The sequence below is a fragment of the Oryzias latipes genome, chromosome 13, assembly GCF_053564925.1.
Source record: "Oryzias latipes strain Hd-rR chromosome 13, Olatipes_Hd-rR_3.1".
Lineage (NCBI taxonomy): Eukaryota > Metazoa > Chordata > Actinopteri > Beloniformes > Adrianichthyidae > Oryzias > Oryzias latipes.
Genome location: NC_136249.1, coordinates 31,821,035 through 31,836,351, shown reverse-complemented (window position 1 = coordinate 31,836,351; position 15,317 = coordinate 31,821,035). Strand labels below are relative to the sequence as shown.

The following is a 15,317-nucleotide window of genomic DNA, read 5'->3' as shown; positions in this document are numbered from 1 at the left end:
TCATTGGCCAACTAATACTTTGTTTTCATCCTGTATTTGTAGAAACAGTTGTCATTTTTATTGCATTTCTGAATCTATGAAATCATTGGAAAATAGAATATTATGTTTTTAGCCTTCAAGATATTACTGTAAAAAAGAATGCTGATTCTCTGAGTCACTTAACTTACTCTTAACACTTAACATACTTCATACATCAAATTGACCCAGGAACATCATTTCTGTTCCTCACAAATGAATATAACAGGAGGGTTAACAATGTATTTATTTCAATTTATTTCTAATATAAGTCGCTGCGGAGTATAAGTCGCACCCCTTGCCAAACCATGAAAAAAAGGGCGACTTATAGTCCGGAAAATACGGTACATGATGTCATGATTCTTTTGACACAGAAATGCCAAAGCAGTTGTCAATTTTTCAAAGCTTTGGACACAAAGGAGTCTCCCAGCAAATCCTTGAAGAGATTATTGAGCCAAGAATCATATGACAAAACTAAAAGAAAACGGGCATTTCACCAAAGCTGGACAGTCGGCAGGCCATGGCTAGAATATGATGAAAGCAGCAGTCTAATGTTTTGCTGTGTCTGCAAAGACAACAAGTACCACTTTGCAGACAGCAAATGTTCGTTGGCAGTTGGTTAAAGCTCCTTCCAACTGACATCGGTCACAAAACATGCTGAAAGTGAGAGGCACCGAAAGGAACTTGCTGCCCATGATGCTGCCAGCACACCACCAGAGGCCAGAATTGCAGACCAGATGTTGGCCAAAATTAAGAAAGACAAGCTGGACAGGACGTGCATCAAATTCTGCACTGTCCATGCGCTAGCCAAACATCACCACCCATACACAGACTTTGTCTGGCAAAACCAGCTGGACAGACTGAAAGGATTGGATGTTGGCAGTGAACGTGACAAAGCGGCTGCCATATTTGCACACCATATTGGGGAGGTCAGTAAAGTTGACATTTTTCAATTGTTTTTTTTATGTAATTTATTTGCTTTGGATTTATTAAAAGATCATACAAGTTACGTGTTTTAACAGGTTGAGCGGCTCGAGGTGATCAGACAAGTGACAACTGCCAAGTATATCAGTCTCATCATGGATGACTCAACTGATGTATCGGTAGAGGAACAGGAGATGGTGTATGTGAGAAGCTGCCATGCTGGAGTGGTGCATGTGAACTTCGTGGGCATTATTGCGACACCTAAGGCAGATGCTGAGGGCATAAAAAAACAGTCTGGAGGAGGCTACCACGAGCCGGCTGGACATCATACTTAGCAACATTGCCCACAAGCTGGTTGCCAAGGGAACAGATGGTGCTGCAGTTATGATGGGACGACATAATGGTGTTATCACTAGAGTCCGAGAGATGGCTCCCTCTCTTGTGGGCATCCATTGTTTTGCCCATCGCCTTGAGCTCGCAGTTAAGGATGTCATCCGGAAACCGCCTGGCTACGCAGCCTTTGATAAACTTTTGCCAGACTTGTACCACTTCTACCACCCGAGGTATAGTAATGCATTGTTTTTCTCACACTCTACTTATGTCTAAATAAAAGCAATGTTAACAATATTAAAATGGATTTGTTTTTTTTGTTTTTTTTTCAGCAATCTCAATTGTTCAAATCTGAAGGAGGCATGCAATGCTTCAGATGTAAAGCGTCTTGTCCCCACCAGAGTCGGTGGTACCAGATGGCTGCCACACACTTAACGCGCCTTGACCAATCTGTGGTCAACGTACCCAGCCTTGACTCTCCATTTATCACAAGTAGGTACAACTTCAGTGTGATAGCAAATTCTGTTTAATGTAGTTTGTGCAAGCCAATATTATATATTAAATGTCATTTACTTTCCTCACTCTGATTTCTTAACAGGTAAAGGAGACTGGCCAGTCGCAGATGCCAAGGCCAAAGCCAGGGGGCTGCACAACAAGCTCACATCACGCCATGTTATGCTTTTTGGCCACCCTCTCTGGGACATAGTCATAGTTCTGGCCCAGTTGTCTTTGTTTCTGCAGGCCAAAACCCTTGCCATTGCTGATATTGCAAATTACCTGGATTCCAAGGTGGCCATCCTTGAAACATATGCTGAGCAGTAAGTAATTGAATCTAGTTGATAGAATATATGAACATAAACATTCATGCAGTATGATCAATAAAGCTTGTACATCCAGAAAATTTGACTTCAGAAGTGTTATGTAACAGGGGGAGCCCTAAACTCGAGAAATTACTCAACGCCAATAACTTGCATGGAGTGTGACCTTGAGTGATGTAAGTGGAAGGAAGGACCAATGCATCAAATAAATCACTGGGTCTGTGTGCAGTGACCTGATAGAGAGCCTTCAACACCGCTTTGATATGGCTGAGCCATTGATTGCCGCGACGGGCTATATCAACAAACAAACCTGGCCATCTTCAAAGGAGGATTCCAAAGGTATTCCCTAATTATGACTGCCACAATGTTCTTAGTTGTTGAGCAGGCATATATATGTTGTTGATGATGTTATTTGAACTGTGGTGCAGAATTTGTTCAGAACCTTGTGGACCACTTTCGTCCCAATTGCTGGAGTGCTTCCAGACTCCAGTTGGCTCATCCGTGCTCCAGTTCCTGACCGTTTACTTCGCCTTTGCTCGCGCTCCTACGCCTGGCTGTGGATTTTGCCTCTGGCTCGTCTCTGGCTCGTCTCTGCTCTGTACCTGACCGAGTACCTCGTCTCTGCTCCTGCTCCTACACCTGGCTGTGGTTCCTGTCTCCGGCTCGACTCGCGCCTTTGACTGTCCCCCCAACCACGGCTGGATGAAGCTCGTCTGCTGGACTTTTATATATGTAGTTGTAGATTTAGATAAGTTAATTCTTCTCTATGAGTTCTGGTAAATCGCCTGTCCGTCCTGGGGGAGGATCCCTCCTTCATGTGGGCACCCCTGAGGTTTCTTCGTTTTTTCCGGAATCCGTTTTTTTTGGGAGTTTTTCCTTACCGCGAAGGGGGGTCTAAGGGCAGGGATGCCAGTATAGCTTAGTCAGTTTGTTAGTTCATTTTAGTATTTTCCTATTGAACTCTTTGTATTCGTGATCCTTTTAAGTTCATGTTTTACTTCGAAGCCCATCGAGACGACTGTTGTTGTGATTTTGGGCTATACAAATAAAATTGAATTGAATTGAATTGAATTTGGAGCCAGGTGGAGTAAAGACTGACCTCATCGCAGCTGAATGGACTGCATTGAAATCTCTAGTCGACAAAAGGTAGGTGCTTTTTAATTATCATACAGATTGTCTTTTGGATACCAATATGAGCCCTCTTAGTTATTGAATTAATGTCCAAGTTCACTGGCTGTCACCAGGCATCCCAATAACTCCAGTGACATGAGCTGGGCTTCCCTCAAAGAGTTTGGCCAGTGCGTCCCCAACTTGATGGAGCTGGTAGATCTGGTCCTCACCATCCCTGTGACATCCTCTGAAGTTGAGCGCTGCTTCAGTGTAATGAAGCAAGTCAAGACAGACTCAGCGGGGACTTGCTAAACATGTTGATAAGCATTGTCCTGCTGTCCCCATCAGAGGCAGCTTTTGATTCTCTTCCTGCAGTCCAGCATTGGTGGGAGGCCTGCCAGAGACGTGAGCGGCATCAGCCTCAGCAGACTAGTCGGACGTTGACGATGATGACATATCCCTTGAGGAACTTGTCTGTAGAGGCAGTTGATATATGTATAGAATAAATAAAGATGCAAGTACTGACATCTGAGTAGGTTTCGTTGCTGTTGAATATTGGCATCGAAGGACAACCAAAAATTGGGGAGGACAACCAAATATTTATTTTTCCTTATTTATTATTTTTCCTTACTAATGCTGCTCATAGTTGAGGAACCCCCCACTCAGCACAGACACAGGAGTGGAACCCCCACTGTGCTGGCTGTTGAAGACAGCCCGCTTCTGTCTCATTTTATCTCTTTCCTCTTCATCATTTGCTCTTCTGCCTCAGACTGAAGACAGTAGAAACGTCGGATGACACCCCTTCAGATGTTTAGAGGAGCTGCAGCAGGAGGTTCTGGAGGGTGTTGTGAGGACTTCCTCACAACTCCAGAGTCCAGCTGGTGAGTCTAGAGGAAGTTCGTGTGCAGAGCAAAGAATTTCTGAGGAAGGGGGGGCAGACATGAAGAGCATGCCGGCCTCCAAGAGCTGGTTCCACCGGTTCCTGAATCACTATAACCAAAGTTTGTGTCTCTGTATGGAGAAATGGCATCTGCTGAGGCAGATGGAAGATGTCCTGATACACTGAAGAAGATAACCGTGGAGAATATTGTCATCCGGATGAACGAGTGATGGATGAAACCGGCCTCTTCTGGAGGAAGAGTGACGATCCTGATGTGCCTTACAAAGAATGGTGCGGTGCATTCCATTGCTCTGAATAAATTAAAAACTCTTTATGTTGAGCAATATTCCAATGTTCTTTGAATAAATATTTTACAAAGCTTTTGAAGGGTTTAGATGAGTAAGGATCGGTGACGGACATTCTTCAGGCGCGGGGTGGGGGTTGTTTCTCTATATTTGTGGATTTGCTGGGGTCTCTGTCCCCTAAACCCTGTGAATATCCGGGGAAAACTATGATTATATATTACCTCTGGCACACTTAAGAAAGCGGAGCTCAGGTTTTTAGAGGAATACTCAGATGCATGAATGGATCAAAATACCGCTTTGGGGCTGTTTTTTTTTTTTTTTTTTTGTGAGGAATAAACATTATAATAAACTTAAAAGCTCTAAAAGTTGTTCTGTTTGCAGAGCTGCTGGTTATGTCGACGCGAACATCACCAACCCAAATGTGGCAGGAGCTGTTCTGAGAAGGTTCTGGATTTCTCAGAGCTTAAACTGGGAGTCAGACTTTACTCTCAGTCAAATGCAGGGAGAAGTTTGTTCCTTTTCTAACCTTCATTCTGCTTGTCTGGTCTTTCTTCCCATCTGTAATTTGAAACGAACATTTCTGTTTGAATGTTGTGGGTGATATTTGAGATCTACAGCTTATTTGTTCTCAGCGATCGTCCTCCTTCAGTAGGTTCAATTTTATTTCTATAGCCCAACGTTACAACAGTCGACTCAACGGGCTTCATACCGATAATTGTATAAGAATATGAAATCAGGCATAAAATAAAATAGATAATTGCTAAACTAAACAGATTAAACTAAACTGGGCATCCCTGACTTTAGACCCTCCTCGGTAAGGAAAAAACTACAAAAAATGTATTCCATGGGGAAAAAAAGAAGAAACCTCAGGGGTGTCTACATGAAGGGGGGGATCCTCTACCAGGATGGACAGGCGATGTACCGTATCAAACACAACTACATTTTTTTAATAGTCCATCAGATGGGCTTCATCCAGATGGAACTGAGGGACAGCCAATTGGAAACTGGAATCACTCCTGCTCCCCTGAAGGGGAGGGGAATTGGGGGACAACACATGAATCGCATGGCATCAAACAGGCATGGAGAACTAAATGATGAATAAATGATCAAGAATAGAGAAGTAGATGAGAATAGAAGACACTACACCATACTTTCCCCAGCTTCTAGCAGCCTACCAACAACTGTTAATGGGAGAGATAAAAAAAGATTCAAAGTGGTTCCACAATAAAATCTGCTGCCAATTTAAAAAAAATTAAAAAAAGCTCAATTAGGTCTTTTCCAGGACGTTTTGTTGGATCCAGTTCTTGTAAAGTATGACCCACTTCATGAACTGTAAAACATACAAATGGAAAAGACTTTCCAAGGACTTTAGGAAGTTGTATAGGAAACTTTGTAAAGGGCATTCTAACTTTATCAAATTAAGAGCCAGAGGAAATAAAATGTTCATTGAAACAATGAAGAATTTCAGTTTTGGTCAGATCCTTGTTCCTCTGCCTTGTGTCCTCTGGCCTGATCTGCTGCTGTCGGTTTGATTTTCTCCACAGATCACTGACGGGAACTCCTGATGCACCTGCAGCTCCTCTCCACTCATCCAGTCTGGATTTAAGACCAGCGTTTCCAGCCTTTTCCTACAAGTCTGTCAGCTAACTTCCATAGGTATTGAACCAGCATCCTTTAGCAGAGTTCCTCTGGTGTTTACTGTATTTTATCAGATTTCTCTTTTGTCTACCAGATTCCCTCCTGGATCATCGTCGTTTTTTTTGGGACAGCAGTGACTCCTCACCACATCACTCCTCCTCTTTGACCACGACAGAATCAGGAGGAACCACTCATTACAGCAGCCAGTAGCATAATAAAAAATGTAATAATAAATAACATAAAATGTTGTGTTTATTGAAGGAAAATATCCCCCATTTTGAAATGTTGTTTGGAACAAACAAAGATTTACATTACTTTAAGTTGACTTTTAATAAAACATTGATTGAGATGAACAGTAAGGTGAGGTTTAGTTGATCAGAAGCAGGTTGGATCACTTGAAATCATAATTTGAGCCGAAACAAGGTTTTCTAAAATTGAAATCATTGTACTGTTTCAGAATTTAAAAAATGAAAGGATTTGAGGATGTAGCTGTTTTCACCTGCATTACTACATAATTAAAAACCGTTAAAAGACAAGTAATGTTTCTAAAAATGTAAAATAGAATTGTACTTTGAAGATGTTTTAACTGGATGTTTTCAGTCAAAGGTGTTAAACTTCCTGGGGGGAAAGCTGCTGTTTGTGGGAGAATAACAAATGTTTTTTTATACAAACACTTAAAAACCCTTTTAAGTAAAACAAACAACCCTTCATTGGGCAGAAATGCACTTCCTCATTCATTTCTGCTTAAAACCAGAGAACCCTGTTCTACACCATAAACTGATGGAACAAACATGAAGAACATTTCTGGAACTGAGAACCATCAGATTAAAAATAAAAAAGGGTTTAGGGGGTGAAATGACTTATTCAGAGGGGCAACCGTATTCTCTTGTTGTTTTCTTTTTAAAGTTCAGCTATACGTGTGTAAAACTATAAGGCATAAAGTCATAAAATAGTAATAAAACATTCAATCAGCTTACATGTGTTTACACGTGCTTCTTGGAGTAGCTTCCCATAAAGTCCTTCTTGAAATAGTAATAATTTATAATTAATTGTAATTATTATCGCCAAAATTTTTATTTTTATTTTAGACACGTGCTGGGAAAGCTAAATAAAGTGTGACGCAGATATTTTTTATTTTTGAGTTTTTTTATTTCAGGCTGATAAAAATCAACAGTTTTTTAATTAAACCGTTTTAACGAAAATCTAGTTTTTGAGACAAAAATACCTGAAACTTACCTTTTCCAAACTTGAATTGTAAGTTTTCTATTAATTGGTAATAGCTAAAGCTAGCTCCTTTAAATTAAGGGTCACGTTTTTACAATCTGCGCATGTGCACCTCGTCGTTTCGAGTCGCGTGGAATTTTACTTTTCCTCAGCAGACGTCGACGGTAAAATGGGTAAAGTACGTCTGTTTTCGTCCAAACTTTCTTTCAACTTTCCCAGTTTTGTATAATGTTTGGGGTATTAATTATCTGAATCAGTAAATAAATAAAAAAACGAATATTTTATGTCTCGGGCTCCGCGTGCCAAAGCTAACATGTAAGCTAGTGGGCAGTAATTAGCGACTTTTTCTCGTCGAAAAGTTACAAAACCGAATTTTAACTTTGCTTACCGCATTTTAGATGTTTTTTGAAAAACGTTCTACATAGAACGATGGACAGACGTCTTGTAATGGTGAGGTATGTTGCCCTAATGATGAAGATATACTTTTTGGTGTACTTTTTAAACTCTACTAATTTGAACTGTACTAATATTTACTGATAAATCTAGTTTTTTTTGTTAATTTATTGTAGGTTATTTAAAAAAATACATCCCACGTAAATAGGTCTTTTGCGGGGGAATTTCATACTGCGTGTCCAGGAAAGAGGGTGTATTTTCACCTCCTTTCGCTAGAGGGCGCTGTGGGCCTTCAGTTTGTTTCGAGTCAGGATCGAAATTATATTATTTTAAGAGCAATGATCGATTTTTGTCTAGTTAATCACACAGAATAATTTCTACTGAGGTGGGAGTTAAACACATGATATGAATGTATATAAAGACGTTCTTAAAATGGTTTTTTTATGTAGTTGTTGCTTCATGTTTTCCAATAGGACTAGATCATACCACGTGTCCCGGAAGTAACACGAAGGCTTCTTTATCGTCTTTAGTTTTTTCAAATGCTACCGCTCAGTGATTTATTCCGTTTTCACGATTAAAGTTATTCATTGCTTTAAGTTATAGAAATGTAGATTTAACGTTTATTTGGACATTGTATAACCTTGAGTTAGATTTGTAGAAAGCAGAATGACTTGGTTTCCTCTGCCTAGTGGTCGGTATCGCTTCTCGGCCTTTTGGCTAAGATCAAGTGTAGTATCTGTTCTTATCAGTTTAATATCTGATACGTCCCCTACCCGGGGACCATATATTAAATTGATTTTTGGAACAGGGAGATGGAATAGGGGCTTGCTCCGTCCACTCCACGCATCGACCTGGTATTGCAGTATCTCCTGGAACGGTGCACCCCCCCTTTGTATCAAATATAATATCTTATAGATCTCAAAGTCACACGCATTTGGTGGTGAATGCTTATGGGCTCAGTTATGATGAGCTGTAGACAGTTTAATACTAGTGCTATCTTAGATGACCCCACCCTTACGTTGACGTGTTCACTCTACCATGACAAAGGTAGATAAAGGTGGAAAGATTTCATGTAATCCATGGACACCAGTGAGGTTCACAAATCATTGAAGAAAAAAGGTTCAGTGCACTGTCTAGTGGGTCTAGATGACCCAAATCCCAATGGTAAAGTGCCTAGGATAGCACAAGGGTTAAGTAGGTGGTGCACTTTGATGAGCTGAATCACCAATGCTTCAAATTTTTTTCTTTTTTTTTAGTGTTTCTGAATCAGTTTTTTTTAATTGAAACATAATCATTACAAATCTCTCGCAGACACAGGCACACAATGATGCAAGGCACAGCTCTTCACAAAAACTAAGAACAAAAGAAAACAATAATGTATAAATATATAAAAAATATAAAACTTTCAGCATAAATTAAGATACAAGGCAAACGACAATCTGGACCCCAAGATCTGTAACCACTCTGTAGCAGAATTACAAATGTCATCAAGGACTTAAGTTGTGAATACATTTCAATGAGTATAAATACAGTCTGACTTCATTTTTTCCACTTTTTCTTATGAATATGATATTTTCCCAAAATCAGGAGGATGTTGACTAATTTTGTTGTCTCTTTTGACAACTTACTGTTAAAAAAAAAAATCTTTTACTATGAATTGTATAATGGTAATTCTTTGACTAAGCCAATTATGAAAATTTTGCCAGAATTTTTGGATCACTGGACATGAAAAAACAGGTGTCTGGTTGTTTCTGTGGCTGTATGACAGAAATCACACGGATCAACCTCAAAAGCCAAATCTACTTCTCAACCTCTCTACCGATGGGTAGTAATTGTTTATAATTTGGAACTGCATTTCTTTAGTTTTGGGGATCACTGGCCATTTCATGAATTTCCATAATTGAGCACCCGATGTGACAGGTGTCTCTTATTTTATATTTCACTTTTCTATTAAAGTCATGGTAAAATTTACGTATAAAAGGATTTGTTTAGGTATTTATTATCACCTTTTTTCCCACTAAGTTTTATTTCTTCTATTAATAAATTTGGTAGTTTAATTCGAACATTTGAAGACAATATTGCATTTTGTATTAAATGTATTAAAGCAATTGGAATTTCTCTGCAGGTTTTCTGAAATTCCTTGGTTGAACATTCAATATCATATTTGCTTTTGAAGTCTCTTAACTGAAGAATTTCTCAGTTTGAATCAAGAATATCACTTACAAAAAGAATCTTGTGGTCAAACCAATTTTGATAAAACAGTAGCCACGGTTACATGGGCAAAATATCTTGATCTGATCAATGGTCGGATTAAAATTCAACCGTGCACATGGGATCAGAAAACCTTTTTCCGATTAGAAGAAACGTTCACATGGGTCACACTTTCGGTCGGAATAAACCATTTGGGCATGTGCAGTAGTGTTGAAAATACAAGAATAAGGAAATGAGTCCCACAGTAAACAAACCTTGCTGTCGTATATATTTATGCAGCAGCTCGGTAATATACGAGACGATCTTCTAAACGTGCTTTTATTAATGTTATGAATATTATGAAGCGCCGGTTCGCTCATCAGTTTATTTTTTATCCGTGTGGTTGGTGCTTTTTGGTGGAAAAACGGAGCTCCCAGGAGAGGCTAACACGCGCTAACAACATTAGGCTTGTGTGATGAACATAAACTCATGGGGGATATGCCGCAATCTGCATCTTGGCTGCACGTAAATATGTGGGAATAACATCAGCCTTTATTTTGTCGAGACACGACTAGAAACACAAATGCATGTGATTGTTTGAACGGTTTCTAAGGACTGAGCAACATTCTTCTTTGAAAAGTTCGCACACCGCCCCAAAGCCGCTGTGAGCTGGAAGTCCGAGCTCTGCTTGAACACACGGTTCTCCTGACAGCAGCTAACCGAGAGCGGCGGGACGGATCGCTGTCACACACAAACAACAAAACGCACACGTAACAATGCATGCTCCCTCCCATCAAACACAAAGTTAATAATCCAGCTGCTCAGAGACACAGTTCGCTTGGTCCACTGGCACACGAGCCAGGACCACGCAGGGTCCAGACGTCACGGGTCACGAAGCGCTCCTCCCCGGCATCCCCCTGGTGAGGGGTGTAAGAGAGCGGAGAGCTGGAGAGCCAGAGGGGCGAGAGCGGAGCGGCGCTTCGCACCAGGCGTCCGCAGAGCTGCTGGTCGGTCCTGTTTGAGCTCCAAAGCTTTCTCTGGAGCGAAACACCGTCTATGCATGACGTTAAACCAGAGCAGAAGTGACACACGATCGGAATGAACCGTTTACATGAACAACGATCGGATCAACAATCGGTATAACCCACCTATCTCAATCGGAAAGAAATTTTGATCCGAACGAATCTGATCAGGGCGTGTTTACATGACACATTTTCCTTCCGATCAGGCATTCTTTCCGATTACTTTTGCCCATGTAAACGCAGCTATTGTCTTTCTGTTTGTGGTAAGTGTTGTTCCACAGGGTGGCGGAGTGAGGGGTAAAATTATGACTACCGGTAAATATCATTTTCCAGTGAAAAAGAACCTGTTTGAGAAATTCTGAAATCTTTATAGGAAGTTTGGAAATTTCAAAGTCACATCTAAGCAAAAAATCGAATCCACCTACTTTTTTGAAGATGTTTTTGAGAATATGAAACCATATTGAGTTAGGGTTAACCATAAAGTATTTTAAGCATTTTATTCTAAAGGTTCTGACCCAAATTATATTCCTTAATTAGTTAAGATTTTTTTGATGTAATGGGTCTTATTTCTCCAAATAAATTTATAAATAATTGAGTTAATTTTTTTGACATTCTTTGGGCTAATGTAGAGAGATTGGCATGGATATATCAGTTTTGAAATTCCTTCTGATTTGGACAACAAATATCTTCCAAAAATTGTTAAATCTCTGATAAACCAATGATTTAATGATTTGTGCATTTGGTTTATTTTTTCCATCATGTTTTTTTCTTCTCTTTTTCATCTCTAATTAATTAAATTCCTAAATATTTCACTTTGTGTTTTACTGGGATTGAAAACATTTCTTTTTCCAGACAAGAGTACAGGGGGAGTACTTCACATTTTTTTAAGTTTAGTCGAAGGCCAGAATCTTTTGAGAAAATGGAAATAATTTGCAGGGCTTTCATTACCATGTTTTTGTCTTTCAGAAAAAACACTCATCCGCAAACTGGCTAAAGCGGAACTCAAAATCAAAAACTTTAATGCCTTGAAAATTAGGGTTGTTCAGATTTAAGTATGCTAGGAGTCGAGTACATAGAATGACAAATGTTGGTGACATTGGACATCCACCATGTAACGCTGAGGAGGAGAAAAGAATCTGTCGGCCATTTTTTTCTGAATCCCTCATGCATTGGTGGTTCAGTGGTAGAATTCTCGCCTGCCACGCGGGAGGCCCGGGTTCGATTCCCGGCCAATGCAAGCATCTCTTTTTCTCAACCCTAAAAACAATCTCAAATAGTTAATTATTCATTTTACAATATGATCAGATAAATTGTTACAGAATTACATTAGTTTTATTGCTTTAGCAGCATGAAGCCAAGTTGTCTCTGGTGTGATTGGTTAGTGACCAACTGCTAACAGAAAGATAAATCCTCTATCATTGATCTTGATTACTTTCTTCTGTTCACATGAATCTTTCAAGCCTTCAAACGTTTACTTTTAAGATTTGAGAAGAATCCTTTCATTGTATAAAATATAAATAAATACTTAGGGTAAACATTTTGTTAATAAAGAGGAAAATTCAATCTTATGAAGTAGCAACTTTTATAATTTAACAAAAATAGTTAGGAATTTCAGAACTGCAGTCATTTACACTGATCAGATAAAGTGAGACACAGTCCTTTGAAAACATCTTACATTTTAAAATAATAAAACTCACTTTATAATTGTACCTTTTTCTTTTTTTTTTTCTTTTCCTGAGATGTTTTGAAGAACCCCAAGCTTGAGATTGAAACGTCTGATCACTGTCCAGAGACGAACAGGAATCAACGGACATCCTGATGATGCTGCACGGTGTGAGTCTGCTGCCATCCATCTAAATTCATCTTTTCCTGGTGAGTGTTTTCTAAAAAGGTTTATTTCCCAGAAAAAGGTTGCTAATCTGCACTTAACAGCGTGTCCACTAAAAATTAAAAAAGTTAAAAAAATAAGCAAAATAAAAAACTCGTCAGTAGGTCCAGAATACCCAACTTTCTTTGCTCTGAGTTAGTTTTTGATAACCCCCCCGCCCATTAAATCATCACTGTATATATCTTCAAAAGATAGTGGACTCATTAATAATCGTCACAAAACACTCATAATAATTAGATTTTATCTTTGAGGAATCAATGACATCATATCCACCTTTAAAATAAATAAATAAATTTAAAAAAAAGGAGTGAGCGTGGTGTCTGAGTTGCTTTTCAAAATTAAGAGCACTACATAATGCCACACTATATCGTGTTTTAGTAGTTAGGGTGGGAATTTGGACACAACCCCAGCTACTGTTGGGCTAAGGCGGGGTACATCTGGACATGACCCGGGGCTTGAGCGTGCGTGCCCATCCCACCTGTATCAGGAATAAACTAAAAAATCTAAATGCATAAATCCTCGAGAAGCAAGGATCCCCCTGCTACCATGCAGCAGGAGAGATGGGGATCCTTTCTGCCGCCTGCCACTTTTGGCCGGTAGGCAGACTGGAGTGCAGGGAAGTGGGGACCCCACCGCTGCTTGCTTGAGCGTTTTTGTTACTTTGTTTCATTATTCTCTTATCATTAACTTTTTACTACCACTTCTGGGTGCGGTGCATTGTTTATACGATCAGCTGTTGTCCCCGTAAAACAAAACATGCAGCAAAACATGGCTCTTAATGACTTTATTTTATTTAGCCTAGCTATGGTATCAGGATAGTTCATTGTTAAAAGTTTTTTATCATAGTTGAATAAATGAGGCTCAAGGCGCATGCTCACTCAGTTGAATTCATATTTTGGGACTCGATGTATTTGCCTGTGACCGTGTGACCCTGTGATGTATTTTTGACTGGTTGTTCAGAGGGGAAATGTTGTATTCAAGAGAAGCAAGAGTCGTATTAAAAACAAAGGAAAGTCGTATTGAAGACAGACTTGTCAAACGTAAAACTAAATGTTGTATTCATATTTTTGCAAAGTGCACAATTAAATAATGTGTACCCAACTTTGCCTTTATGAATACGTTTCTTATTAACAGAGATGATTTGCTGCACAACTTTTTTTATGAATACGCTTCTTACTGATGCACCTTAAGTTTTGAGTTTCCTTAAGATACAATGCAGGCGTCTGTTCTAACCAATAAATGATACATTCAATGTAATGACATGTATCATGTTAGATAGAACGAACGTGCGAAAACATTCAGCCTAAAACGGATCCAGTATTGAACACTGTTTTAATTGTGGTATTGCTAGCTCAAACTTTACATAGCATACGTTTAAAATGCACTTTTTAGTCAACATGTAGTCAAATATTGTAATTAGTTATATTGTCCGCTAGAGGTCGCCAATGGGATAGTTGTTTTTTTTTTATTCACAGATCTGCCAAACCATATTTGTAGATCAGTGAAAGTTGATTCATTGTGGTGATCCCTGAGGAGATATGCAAAATGGATAAATAAACAGTCAGGGAACACGCCAGACTTTAGCTGTTGGGGAAACTTGGTTTTGTTTTGAGCTTTGGTGATCAAACTGTTTACATTTATAGTTCATATTCCAGACCAGTAGGGGGCTGCAGCAGAACTTCGATGTTCTAGTGAGCAGGAAACAAAGGAACAGGAAGTGGCTAAGTGTTAGCATTGAAAAACGTTTGATTTGTATGTTTTTGTTGATTTTTGGTGTATTTGTAATGTTTTTAATCAACATACGATGACTCAAACGTTGATAGTTCTTGTCAAATTCCGACCTTTCTCTTTTAGCTCTGCGAGAATCGCCTAAAGGACAGTAAATGAATGAAACTCAGTGGTCATCAGTTAGCTTTTTGTTGTTCAAAGCAGTGCATCATGGGTATTTCTTTCCTGCTGATTAAGGTTAAAGATGTTAGTTTCTGGTTTGCAGATGTCTTTTTGTGTAGCACAGTGTTGAATGGCAGTTCTGAAGTGTGTCGCTCAGTCATTTTGAGGGGTGTGTGAATACCTTAAAGGTAAACAGTGTCTATGTGAAAGACTTGTGAGAACGTGATGTGAACAACTCATACTTACCTGGCAGGGGAGATACCATGATCATGAAGGTGGTTCACCCAGGGTGAGGCTCAGCCATTGCACTCCGGTTGTGCTGACCCCTGCGAATTCCCCAAATGTGGGAATCTCGACTGCATAATTTCTGGTAGTGGGGGACTGCGTTCGCGCTCTCCCCTGACATATTGTTCAAAGTAAAATGCCTTTCCTGGCTGATAATAATGTTGAATTACATAGTTATGGTCTTAGTCATTAAAATTATATGGAATCATGATTACCCAGGATTGGGCTTTATAGAGAGATTCATATCAAGTTTAGTTTAGTTTCAGGCTATACATGGACATGTAGTTCAACAACAAAAAACATACAACAGTTTAAATTTAATCAGAGTCAACATACCTTAAATGATACTCCAAATGACCTGGGGGGTATCCCAGAAAGCAAGATTAAACTACCTTGACATAAAAG

At 39.4% G+C, this 15,317-nt stretch overlaps 2 protein-coding genes and 3 non-coding genes across 9 annotated transcripts in view; all 5 read left to right on the top strand.

Annotated features, from left to right (window-relative positions):
• map4k1 (mitogen-activated protein kinase kinase kinase kinase 1) overlaps positions 1–15,317 on the top strand; it is an 87,903-nt gene that overhangs the window by 4,838 nt on the left and 67,748 nt on the right. The window contains exons 1-2 of one of the 5 annotated variants that reach the window (XM_023961684.2): positions 7,287–7,422; positions 12,589–12,721. The gene's annotated coding sequence lies outside the window, so the exon portion shown is untranslated. Of the gene's footprint in view, positions 1–7,286; positions 7,423–7,561; positions 7,700–12,588; positions 12,722–15,317 lie in introns of those variants that run through there. The other 4 variants (XM_078930166.1, XM_078930164.1, XM_078930165.1 and 1 more) reach the window with 4 other exon arrangements.
• LOC105358288 (uncharacterized) lies at positions 1,282–6,264 on the top strand. The gene is made up of 6 exons (XM_078930177.1): positions 1,282–1,502; positions 1,602–1,761; positions 1,868–2,087; positions 2,317–2,426; positions 5,927–6,038; positions 6,115–6,264. The coding sequence occupies exons 2-5, from the start codon at positions 1,632–1,634 to the stop codon at positions 5,932–5,934; spliced, it is 468 nt and encodes a 155-aa protein (XP_078786303.1). The 5' UTR covers positions 1,282–1,502; positions 1,602–1,631; the 3' UTR covers positions 5,935–6,038; positions 6,115–6,264.
• LOC111948538 (U2 spliceosomal RNA) lies at positions 8,335–8,525 on the top strand. The gene has a single exon (XR_002874551.1). It is a non-coding gene; the product is annotated as a U2 spliceosomal RNA (small nuclear RNA).
• Positions 12,016–12,086, top strand: trnag-gcc (transfer RNA glycine (anticodon GCC)). Its single transcript has one exon. It is a non-coding gene; the product is annotated as a tRNA-Gly (tRNA).
• Positions 14,866–15,029, top strand: LOC111948545 (U1 spliceosomal RNA). Its single transcript, XR_002874558.1, has one exon. It is a non-coding gene; the product is annotated as a U1 spliceosomal RNA (small nuclear RNA).